The following is a 12500-nucleotide window of genomic DNA, read 5'->3' as shown; positions in this document are numbered from 1 at the left end:
TATTTTGGGCGGAAGTTAATTTTGAACAACAATTAGCGTCTTTGGAGCATTTCCAAGAACAAAACCTATGGCACAATTCCTTAATAAGAATAGAAAACAAACCAATCTTCTTTAAAGACTGGTGCTCAAAAGGCATTACTAAAGTAAAACATTTGCAAAAACCAGAATGCAATAGCTATCTTTCTCTAAAAGATTTCCAGCTAAAATACGATCTGAATGCTGCTCCACTTCGCTTTTACGGTATTATATCAGCTGCCAAGGCACTTGGCAATAGCAGCCTCAAGCGAGTGAACGACAATAAACAAGAATACGAACCTCTTAGCACAAAAATTTTAAAGTCCAAAAAAGTTAGTGCACTGGTATACAAATCCTTAGTCAGAAACAAAGGTGAAGCTCCAAGGAATAGCCAAAAGAAATGGCTTATGGACTGCAGTTGTTTGCGCAGTGAAAACCTCGACTGGAGCTCGGCATATCTTTTGACATTGCGGTGCACCAAAAGTACAAAGTTAATAGAATTTCATTTTAAATTTCTTCACAGACGTCTGGCAACTAACAATTTTCTGTTCAAAATTAAGCTGAAGGAAAATGAAAATTGCACCTTTTGTGAAAACGCGCCTGAAACACTAAGACATCTTTTCTGGACATGTCAAAAAACTTCTAAGCTTTGGAAAAGCGTAATGGAATGGCTGCTACAAAATATGAATATTATACAGAACAATTTCACGTTACTGAATACTACTGCTCTCGGACTAAAGCCTGACACCTCGAAATATGCCCTCCAATTTAACTACTGTTTACTGCTAGCACGATATCACATCTGGCTTGCCAAAACAAACGAAACTTTACCCCACTTTGAGCATTATTTGCTTCTTCTGAAATCAAGGTACGAGCTGGAGACAAAAGGTGGTGATAGGCAAAAATGGGAACCTCTTGCAGTGTATATTGAGCTTTAAAAAACTTCTGTAATTCAACCGGCTATCTGTATGACCCTATTCCCATAGGACGTGATTGACGCTTTCTTTTCTAACCTGAAATAAGACCCTCTTAAGGCTTAAATCAGCGCCGATAGATGGTAAATATTGTAGCTTGGCCTGTACTAGTACCAGCTTTGTATTGCTCCGCTTTAATTTTTTTACTTATTTGTGCTTTTTATTTTTATTCAGGTTGTTTTTTTCTTGTACCTGCATGTCCTTTGTAACTTCATTTTGTATTTAAATAAATAAATAAATAAATAAATAAATATTTATTTTGAAAAAAAAAAAAAAAAAAAAGAAATTCTATTTGCTACTTTTCATGCCGAGGACACTTATGTTGAGGCACCCACACTTAAAAATGGCAAAATATGTACAGTAAAGTAAATTAAATTAACTAACCTGTGACTTGTAATATGTTGTAATTTGTTTTTCTCTCTTTTCCTTCATTTTGTTGTTTCACTTTTACTGATAATGGGGTCTGATTTAAAAGCGCGACGCGCCTCGATTAGCCCTGCTATCTGCGGGTTGCGCCAGATTATCATTGTGTTTTTTTCAAACTAATAAAATGAATGAATGAACGTCAAAATTGGGAGTGCATCTAATTAGGCTCAATTCTGGACATTAATTATAAACTAAACTTGGCTTCATGAACCAAAACCCTCTTCAGTGGCATTAGCAAAATAAAAGGTCAACTTTGAAAAGCATGATGCAAGAAAGTTAAACGGTGCCAAAAACTGTTATGGATTGCCAACACTTTTGTTTGCATAGCGACCGGTATCTACCAATAATGTAGACCAAAAAGCGGAAATAGCCAGATGTCATCTGGGTTTGGTAGCTGTGCATTTCTGTAGGTGTAAACTGCAAGTTGAAGGTTGCAGGTCACTATTGTTATCAATACATGCGGCCAAATGACTGTAAGTTTTGGATTTCATGGTCCGCCAATATTCACGTTCAAAACTGACCATTTGGACCGCTAAGACTAAAGAGGGTTGGATCTAAGGTAAAGTAATGTCATTTATTCCCTAGCTTAAAATTTCAGCGTGTAAGTGCTACTTATTATCAATGCAAAACACAAGTTGAGATAAGTCTGAAAGTTCGAAACTTCTGAGCTGCATATTACGTAATTCAGCCACACACACACGCATGATTGCATTCTAGTGACTGTGAGGCTTTGACGCCATTTTCTCCTCGATCCAGCTCTCTTAAGATTTTAAACTTAGTAATGGTGGACCATCAAATAGGAAAATTCCAGTTTAAATAGACAAGTGCCTCTTTGAAATCAAAGCTTAAAACTTGGGTCACTTAGTGTAAGCAGAAACCCATAAGGGTTGAAACGTGTAACGGCCCCTTGTGTGCTGGGAAACAAGCTTCTGAATATTCAATTTGCTAAGTACCATATTTGGAACAACAAGAGCGAGGGGTTTCCAAATATGGTACTTAGCACTGAAACATTCAACCAATCAGTTCTCACTGAATATTCGGAAGCTGTGAACGCGCGTTACACGTTTCAACCCTTATGGGTTTCTGGTGTAAGTTAACAATAGTTTTGAAAAGAAAAAGAAGAATTGATCTTTTTGGTCACAGTTTGAGCAGAAAATTAACCAGGGACGATGAAAATTTGGCCTTTATACATAAAAATTATAATTAGCAAGAAAGCTGAACATTTTCTTGATGCTACATGATGGACCTCCTAAGCTTAACTGTACATCAGCACTGCGGAGATAACAGATGCAGCACCCACAATAAACTGCATACTTGGTACAAAATCGAACACATACACTGAAACCACACTAGAAAGAACTATGGCACAAGATGTCGCAAATCCTTTGGTGATACAAGAGGCATACTTCAAGACCAAAGAAACAATAATTCCACCTGCAGAGGCAAAAAGTACAACCAAACAGACAACAAAATCATAACCATGAAAGAATCCCATTTCTGCTATTTGTGGACCATCTTGGTAAAAGACTCCGACAAGTCCAAGAACAATCCCTATTGTGTACAATTGTGCATTCGCCAACCAAAAAGATTTGCGTCTCTGTTGTTTGAAGATTTTCTCCATATAAACGCCAGCAAAGCCTGACACTAATGAAGACGCGAGAACAGCACCTAATCCAAGAAGTGTAGAGTGCTCCTTTTTTGAATCCACATTGTCGGAGTTTCGTAAAATGCTGGCTTGGACAGAGGTGTGCGAGTCAATTTGAACCATTGCAACACCCACTGATAAAAAAACAAGGCAGATCCACTTTCTTCTAGTGAGCTGCTTTTTGAGTAAGGCAATGGAAAAAATTGCAGTGCTTATTATTTTTAGCTGATTTGACACCTGAAAAAGAGAGAGAAAACATCATCATCATCATCTTTTATTAAAACATGGAATCCATTCATAAACTTTAAAATGCTCTTCCAGAGGGCCATGGGGGAAGGGACGCACGGCAGAGTTGTTGAATTACTCCTAGTAATTTAGATCAAGTGCAAAATTCTGTTCAAGAAGCATGCCTGTCACACCTAATGTGTACATGATTGTAGATGTTGTTATCCCTGAAGTAGTCCCTATTGACGAGTACAATTGTCTGGCATCTGGACACAGTAATTTCTATGATAACAGTCATAGGTGAAAAATTACTCCTTAATTAATTAACACAAAATTTCAGCATTAATTTATAATTTCACAATTTGTCACCTATTAGAGTGCAGGGATGGCGCAGTGGTGAGAGCACTCGCCTCCCACCAATATGGCCCGGGTTCGATTCCCAGACTTGGCGTCATATGTGGGTTGAGTTTGTTGGTCCTCTACTCTGCACCGAGAGGTTTTCTCTGGGTACTCCAGTTTTCCCCTCTCCTCACAAACCAAAATTTGATTTGATTTGCGTTAACTTGTTAATTTCAATTTACAGTGTCCCCGATTAGTGCTCTACAGCGCTAGAAGATTAGACACTTAAATAAAGTTCCTTTCCTTATTTCAAGCGGGGACAGGGTATAAGTCTGCAAATTATAAGGGTAGCAACTATTGATCTACAATAATTTATTATTCAGAAAGTGCACATCAAGCTAAACCAAATCCCCAAGTTTGGTGTTAATACATGTACATTTAGACCCAATAATAAGGGTCTATTAAAATAAATAATAGTTATTTATTTATTATTTATTTTAATTATTTGATATTAACCCTTTCACTCCCAAGAGTGCCACTTCTAGATTTCACTCTGTCTAACGCCAGACGATTTTACTCGTCAATGGGGAACCCCACGGGGGTGAAAGGGTTAACAACAGCTAGATTCACTCAAAAACTATGTCCCCATTAACACTTTCACTCCCAAGAGTGCCACTTACAGATTTTACTCTGTCTAACGCCAGACGATTTTACTCGTCAATGGGGAACCCCCATGGGGGTGAAAGGGTTAAGTGAGATACAGCCATTTCAAAACATAAAAATTTACAAAGAAATGCATGGTTACCCCTATGCTGCAATCGGATGACCAAATATTTAATTTTTTTGTAATTTTTGACGTATTTAAATGGCTGTACCTCAGTCAAAATTAGCCTGATTAACACCAAACGTGGGGATTCTTTGAATCTCGCTGTGCTCTTTCTGACTATGTGGATTGATACTTGCAAATCCCATAATTTACAGACTCATAACTAGTCCCCTTCGGTTTGAAAATTATCAGGCAATGAATGATACTAATAGCTAATGAAATGGTATACTTATGACATAGGGGAATAACTTCACTTGTGTTTTGTCCAAAATCAAATAATTTCCCTTGCCTAAAGGCTCAGGAAATTATTGGATATTAGACAAAATGCATGTGAAATTATTCCCTTGTGGATGGGTTTAAAACAACCTCTTGGTCTATTCACAAACTATGTCCCCTTTAAGAGAGAAAGGGATGATTATATACTTACCTGAAATGTAGTAGATTCCAGATGTGTCATTGCAATGTACACAAGGTTATTTTGTATGACGTAAAGCACTGATGCCACAGAGAGTTTCAGTGTATCCAGTGGATTCATAAGAAAACTTTGGACAAGAAATGATCCCAACTGTTTTAGATTTCTGTGCTGCAAAAATATCACCACTAAGGTCACCAAGAGTTTCATAACTTCTGCAAGGAAAACAGCTGTTGAACTAAAGTACATTTTGTGGGGTCGCGTTCGCGAGTAGCGAAGCAGTGAAAAGTAACATGTAGCTTGCAGAGTAAGGACGGCAAAAATAATCGTCCTAAATCCAGCGGTGGAAGTGAATGATGAGGATTCTGAAAGAAAATGTGCAAACTACATGAAATTTGGTTTGAGTAAAATATTTCAATTTTTTTCCTTTTTGACAATTTTGGTTGGCTAAATATGTATATTAATCAAAAGGAAATTGTTATGATGGCAAGGCACAGAACAGGGAATTTGGAAGGTTATGATGCAAAAGGAAATCTGAACAGTTCCTTGAACTCAGTATTAAACAGCAGTATTATATGGAGAGTTTATACAGTATGCATTTAAGTCTTACATGTATTATGACTGAAAATTGAATAATCAAATATCCAAGTTGACACAGACTTTACTTTAATAATAAATTCATGGAATGGAGTACTTCAGGTTTGAGTTTTTGTCAGAATGCACTTTTTTTCCCAAATCTTGAGCTTTTAAACATAACGTATGGCTTATCTATAAATGCGGCTTATCTACCGGACATGTTTATACCGTAATCAGAAGTTTGTCATCAGGTACAACTTCTCTTCAGATTTTGTCCATTTACATCCAAGTCATCATTGAAAAATAAATCACTTCTTCATGAGTTATCTGAGGTACTGAGCTGTCACCAATAATGCACATTGTAGTGCCAAAAACTGCCAAGTACAGAATTGTAAGATATTTATATACATGTACACACAACAAGGCCTTGAGAATAATACATTTAATTCTCAGAGCTTTGTTAATCAATTGTTAATCTTTTTTCACAACTAATTGTATGACCAAAAACGTATAAGGCTTCAAAAGCACTGTTGATACATGACTGCCTGGGAATCTCAGAAAATTTATAGACTGAGGTGGAAGTTGCTGCAGTACATGTAACTGTGTTGTCAGAATGCTATGTTTGGAGAAATGTGGTTTGTTTAGTGCTTCCCTACCAGAAAGTCCAAATGATGATGAAAAACAATTCATTATTTGTTTTCGTTTGAGTTGGTCTACAAGTTTTCTCAGCCAGGCAATAGAAATTTGGCCTGCTCTCATTCAAATGCCCATTTGAACTAATCATTACCTTGTTTTTTTTTTTCTTCATTTTTTGCAACATAAAACACTTACATACACATACATAACCAGAAATGTTGCATAAAGTTATAGTTAACAGTCATTTACTAATAAAAGTTCTGTTACATGGCTAGTGCTTCTGGCCGATATAACACGCACTCTGGCATTGGCTAAGAGCAGCTAAGCGCCTGGACCTGGTTGTTTGAAAGCCAATTAACTTAACCCAGGGTTAGCCTAAACTTTGGTTTCATTTTTTTCATCTTTTGAGTAGAAGTTTCTTTTGCTAATTTGCCATATAATAAACAATTTAATAACCTAATGACTGTTGGTCGTAACAGCAAAATCTCAAACCTTGGCCTAGCTATACTGACCGAGCAGGCAAGGCCTCAGTTTGAGATTTTGCGATAACGACCTCAATCTCGGTTATTAAGAAGTTAATTTAACAGAACAGGGTGCACGCGTGTACGAAATTAAAAGCCGACAAGCTCATGAATACCTTGTTATGTCATCAATGTAAAACAAGTCGTTATCCCAAGCAAGTTGAAATTCAACTATTCAAGTCGATAAACCTAATTCTTGGAAAGTTATGAATTTTGAACACTAATTTTAACGCTCTTATGTAAAGGTCTTCTCAACATTTAGAAAACTGATCGCCCTAGTTTCTAACACACGTTTTTTTATATCTTGAATCCTGTTTTAGCGTTTCATTTGCTAATTCTGTACATCTGATCCTCCAACCTTCTTAGACTAGCTACACTTAACAAATTTTGACTTTCATCCTCTTTCAAAATCATCCTTTTTCAAAATATTCTTTCAAATTGCACTCGTTTATATCAGGGTCGTTTAAAGCCAAGCCTGGACATTACATAATTAGCCTTCATCTTAATTCGCATTTGTATTCGCTTGGATTGCACACTAACAAACAGTTAGAACTAATAATTTTACCATTCACACTAAGGCAACTTACCGCTTTCTTTGTAGTGGTTTTTCGAGTTTTCGAGTGGAGAATCTCCATCCTTTGCTACTTTTCCGGAGCTTAACCGCAAGTTTTGCCTAGAACAATTCATGATCGCCTCCCGTTTCGGGTAAAAATTCGACCAAGAAACACAATTTAAAATCAATTCGCTTAGAAAGACCTTGTGTAAAACGGGCGTATTTCTTATGCCAACTGGTTTTAGAAACCGAAAAAGGAAAAAAAAACAAACACTACGATAATTTTGTTTGATCTGGCAAATAAAAGAAATATTTTTTGTTATTTTTCAAATGAACAAACAGTCCATGCTTCCAGCGGTTTTGGTCGAAAATTAATGGCCCAGCATCCATTACGATACCGCATTGTTTCAAAATGGCGGCCGGTGAGTAAATGCCAGGGTGCATTTAGTTTAGGGTACGCCGAAGATCTTCGGCGTGGGTTTTAAAATTTTGCGGCGTACCGGCGTGCGATCAACAAAATGTCGGCGTACTGAAGCGAGTGATAAAGGCAATATTTGGCGTAGTGTGCTACCAATGGCGTAGACTTGTGGCCTATTCGGCGTACATTTTAAAAGCCCTCGGCGTACCTTCGGCGTGGGGTCTATGCGGAATGCACTGTAAATGGACAGTGTATTCTTTGTTTACATATGTGGGCGTCCCCGTTTTAGCTTTTTATTTTTTCAAGCGACAACTAAAGTTTCGTAACATATTTGTGTTAAGAGCGAATGGTAAAATTACTGAAATAGGCCGATCTGCATTTGATCCCGATTGCCCGACGCAGTGTAGACGTATGCAAAACTCATGATTTCTTCTCGTCTTCTGTCGGCATTGCTCCTGAAAACCAGACGTTGGCAGGCTGTAGAAACAGAGGGTTCTTATAGACGAAGTTTTTTGCTACTCTAGTGGGGAGAATACCATGGACAGCCTTGGTAATCGAGACGTTCAGTTCTAAATTAATCCCGGCGTGCTTAATCGATGAAAAGCAATAGTCAATATAATCGATAATAATCAATCGATTAATATCGGAAATCGATGAAAATCGGTCACCAAGAAAATTGTAAGTATTGATTTTATCGATTTCTTTCAATTATTTCAAATGATGGACCGCGAATCACGGTGCTGAACGAAACAGAACATAATCCTGACACCACTTGTAAAAATTAATCATGAGTGCAAGAGCCGGGTGCAAGCACCCGGTAAGCGTATGTTATGGTGACCATCAGTGTTGTTATTATTATTATTTTTTTTTTGGGGGGGGGGGGTGGGGGGAGGGATAACTTTTATCTGGCCTTATTCTTCGTTTTAAAAAACTAATGGAAAACCTGACAAGAAAAACTTACCATTCGATAGTCGCTTCAAGTGGCCATAGGGGTTTTACAAGTTCCTTTTGAATATAACTGAGCCAGCTGCCCTTTGCAACTCAACACGCGGAAGGCATCGCCACGGCTAACAATTTTCATTTCCAAGAAAAATTTTTTTACCTACCGTGACAGTAAACCCACACTCATGGTACCTTTCACAACACAATATCACATCCATAGTCGGCCTCACACGCATGCTGTATATGCGCTAACTAAGTCTGAAAATTGAAAGTATCCTCTTTCAAGACTTGCCAATTAAGATTGATGACAATAGATACAGTCAAATGCCATTACGAGGATTTGAATTGTGAGTATCGATTTTCATTGATTAATTGTTGCAATCGATAATAATCAATTAATTATTATCGATTATATTGATTATATCGATTGCCTTCCGATGATTGATTTTCATCGATTGGGCACGCCAAGATTAATGTAGGCAGGGGTATTTACTAATTTACTAATGCAATCAAAAACTCTTCTCAGTTTGATAAATGATAGTTCTTGTAGGTAATCATGCAATTCCGGACATCTTTTATCAAGATGCACAGCAAGTTGAATGCTAGAAGTTTGTTTGAAGTTATATTTCTGTCATTTTATTGTGAATCTTCTGCCGACTCTGTCAAAGTGAGTTGGCGAAACAACTGCACATGTTAATTTCCAGGTTAATTGCCCTGACTTTTGAAAAAGGGACAACCTACAATAATTTTTAATTTCAAGCAATGTGTACCCATGGTAATTTGTACAATTGAATTTATTTAGTGCATGTGTAATTATTTCGATAATTGATGAAAATTTTCTGCGCTGATTGGTTGCATTTAAGGTGATTATTACCCGATAATCACAGTAAGCAGTTTTTTTCAAAATGGCCGCGAGCCGTTTTGTCAAGGTGACAGATGAAGAAATTAATTCTTTTAAATGAAATGCATATTTTTCAAATAATCACCTACGTAATTACTCTAAAACAATATTATTCACCGCAGTCTCTGTGAAAAAACGTTGACTTTGTCTCAGTTTTTGTTCACTGATATTGCCTTGGGCAAATAATTGGTAAATAGTTTTGGCTTTTTATGTATTCTTGTTGAAAAGAATTTTATTTAAGTCATTTTATTAAATTAAGCACAATTTCAACTCAATCTTTTTTCAAAGAAACTCTTTATGAATTTTTATAACGAGTAGTGACAAATGTTAAAGTGTACATGAAGAAAGGTATTTTTTTATAGTAGTTAGCAACTATTCACCGAAGTGGAGGTGGCTAGTGGTGGATATTTACCGAGCCGCGAAGCAGCGAGGTAAATATCCACCACTAGCCAACGTGAGATAACGTAGCACATAAAGATTATTTTAACTCATTTACTCCTGCACAGATTAAGGTGAATAGCAAAGGATATCCGGAGTTTGAGTAGCCAATCAGTGTGCGAGTTCAACGCTATCCACTGTTTTAGTATATACCAATAATAATTATCATGATTCGTAGCATTATTACTTAATTTCAGGGAAGAGTACAATAAGCATAAAGGTTTGGAGTCTACTCATCTTGACAGTTCAGAATACAGCAGTGATCCTCACAATGCGATACACACGCACCCTCCCAGGTGACATGTACATGGCTAGCACAGCAGTGATGATAACAGAACTCCTCAAAGCTATTGTATCAGTAACCATTTTGTTTGGTCAGTCTCTAAGTGTAACTGAGTTGTTAAAGTTTTTACACACTACTATGATTGATCAACCGTTAGACGTGGCAAAGATGTTGGTACCAGCTTCCATATACACTGTTCAAAACAATTTGCTGTATGTTGCTGTTTCCAATCTGGACGCTGCAACTTATCAGGTGAACTCTTTTATTTCTTTTAACCCATTGACTCCCAGGGGTTCCCCATTGACGAGTAAAATCGTCTGGTGCTGGGCAGAATAATAATTATTCTAATTCTGGCCAGTTTAGGCCAGTTTGGGCATCAAAGGCTTAAAGTAGCCCTGTGACCAAAAAATCAATTCATATTTTTCTTTGGATTTCAAAACTATGTTAACAAAACACTAAGTGACCCACGTTTTAAGCCTTGATGTCAAAAAGACACCTCTTTATTTTAACTGTAATTTTCCTATTTAATGGTCCGCCGTTACTAACATTATGTTCTTGAGAGAGCTGGATCGAGGAGAAAATGACGTCAAAGGCTCACTAGTTTAAGAATGCAATACGTTTGTACGCCGCAGAATTAATATGCAGCATGGGAGTTTTGGGCATTTAGACTTTTAAACTCACGCTTTGCATATATAGTAAGCTGCGTTCACACGCTGAAATTTTAAGCTAGTGAGCCTCTGACGTCACTTTTCCCTGAATCCAACCGTCTGAGGTCCAATCAGTCAGTTTTGAACGTGAGTAATGGGGGACCGTGAAATCCAAAACTTACACTCAAAGTGAACGGTTTTTGGTTAAAAATCAAAGCTCAAAATTTTGCCAGTCAGGTGTTAAGCAAACACAGTTTCAAAATCTGAAGGAAAAAAGGAAGTGGTTTTTTTTTATCACAGGGGCACTTTAATATTGTTCTTTCTTAATTTCCCCACTCAACTTTCAGCTCAACTGCTCATGATGAAATGGATTCATGTTCATGTCTCTCTCTAAACGTCTTCTGAATGGTACAGATTGGAAAGTAGTAGACCTTGCACATGTACAGATTCTCCTCTAGCAAATGACGTGATTCTCTGCAGGATGTTGGAGTCATAAACAAAAATATATCACCTTAGTCTAGTGGAAGTGGACAGCTGGAATGTTATATGTGTGGTAGACTAACTACTGTGCACAATAAGAAAACAAAAAAAATCTGGTCTTTTCAAAGATGTCACATTAATTTAAAGGGGCTAGGTCATGCAATTTTAGGCAATTTCAGCACTAATCGAATGGTCATAGAATTAACTAAAATTATATCAAAATAACTGTTCAAAACTATAGACGAACTCTAACAAAACACAGGGAAGCCAAGAAGGGACATGGATGGACAGAACTGGAGAGGATTGAAATGGATTGAATTTGGGTAAATTTGAAAAACGTCGGCCCGCCTTTTTTCAAATTTATATCAGTCTATATCAAAATGTCGTTTACAAAGCTGGAAAATCATTCTCAGTTGTTACCTGTCCATGATTTTGAAAATGAAAGACTCTTGCTCTGCCAATTTGACGTTTAGAGCTCATAATTAACAAAATTAAACAAAGTTACCTAAAATAGCGTGACCTAGCCCCTTTAAATTAACCGACGTAATGTAAGAAAGATAAAAATGTTAACTTCCCCACTCAATGGTTCGTGTATACAGGTATACGTGTATAAGGGTAGCAGGGATGGCGCAGTGCTGAGAGCACTCGCTTCTCACCAATGTGGCCCAGGTCCGATTCCCAGACCTGACACCATTCGTGGTTGAGTTTGTGTTGGGTCTCTACTCTGCTCTGAGGGTTTTTCTCCTGGTCCTCCGGTTTCCTCTTCTCAGCAAAAACCAGCATACAGCTGATTCCAGCTGGCTGTAAGCTATGCTCCAAGGTCACACATGGACCGTATGGCAGCTGCCAGAGGTGTCGTACCGGTAGTATGTTTCAACCTCTGGAAGCACTGCTTTAGCCTTGGACCCCAGATCTGGAGCTTTGAGACTAAGCCTCTTCTGGAGGATGAGGGTGGTCCAAATGACTATGGAGGCCTATATTTTCCCCTTCCCAAACACACAATCAACTTTATCACCTTTCCTTGTCAATCTTTGACAGCCATTGGTCCGTCCCTCCCAACCACAATCAAAAATCCGATGACGTTTTTAAAAAAGTTCGTTCTTTGTCAATGGTGTTGAAAGCATCCTCTGTCTCGTCCACCCCTCCAGAACCTAGCCTCTTGTGACAGCCCTTGGTCATGCTGAAAAAGTTTGAAGGAATACTGTAAAGGAATTCAACAGTAACTCAACTTTCGATTCACTAT

The 12500-nt window shown here is 37.6% G+C and overlaps 2 protein-coding genes across 4 annotated transcripts in view; one reads left to right on the top strand and one right to left on the bottom strand.

Moving 5' to 3' along the window:
- Positions 1 to 7459, bottom strand: part of LOC138010744 (UDP-N-acetylglucosamine transporter-like) — a 7921-nt gene extending 462 nt beyond the window's left edge. The window contains exons 1-3 of one of the 2 annotated variants that reach the window (XM_068857718.1): positions 7183 to 7459; positions 4878 to 5033; positions 1 to 3297 (exon numbers count right to left, since the gene is read on the bottom strand). The exon at positions 1 to 3297 is cut by the window's left edge and continues 462 nt beyond it. In XM_068857718.1, the coding sequence (XP_068713819.1) occupies positions 2671 to 3297; positions 4878 to 5033; positions 7183 to 7230 (831 nt within the window). In that variant the 5' untranslated portion in view covers positions 7231 to 7459 and the 3' untranslated portion in view covers positions 1 to 2670. Of the gene's footprint in view, positions 3298 to 4877; positions 5228 to 7182 lie in introns of both variants that reach the window. The other variant, XM_068857719.1, reaches the window with a different exon arrangement.
- Positions 7460 to 7555: 96 nt separating this feature from the next.
- The window catches only part of LOC138010742 (UDP-galactose translocator-like), a 12607-nt gene continuing 7662 nt past the window's right edge, over positions 7556 to 12500 (top strand). Inside the window, exons 1-2 of one of the 2 annotated variants that reach the window (XM_068857716.1) lie at positions 7556 to 7570; positions 10045 to 10382. In XM_068857716.1, the coding sequence (XP_068713817.1) occupies positions 7561 to 7570; positions 10045 to 10382 (348 nt within the window). In that variant the 5' untranslated portion in view covers positions 7556 to 7560. Of the gene's footprint in view, positions 7571 to 7846; positions 8117 to 10044; positions 10383 to 12500 lie in introns of those variants that run through there. The other variant, XM_068857715.1, reaches the window with a different exon arrangement.

Source organism: Montipora foliosa, chromosome 7, assembly GCF_036669935.1.
Source record: "Montipora foliosa isolate CH-2021 chromosome 7, ASM3666993v2, whole genome shotgun sequence".
Taxonomy (NCBI): Eukaryota; Metazoa; Cnidaria; class Anthozoa; order Scleractinia; family Acroporidae; genus Montipora; species Montipora foliosa.
Note: the sequence above shows the minus strand (reverse complement) of the source record. Positions and strands in the feature narration are given on the sequence as shown.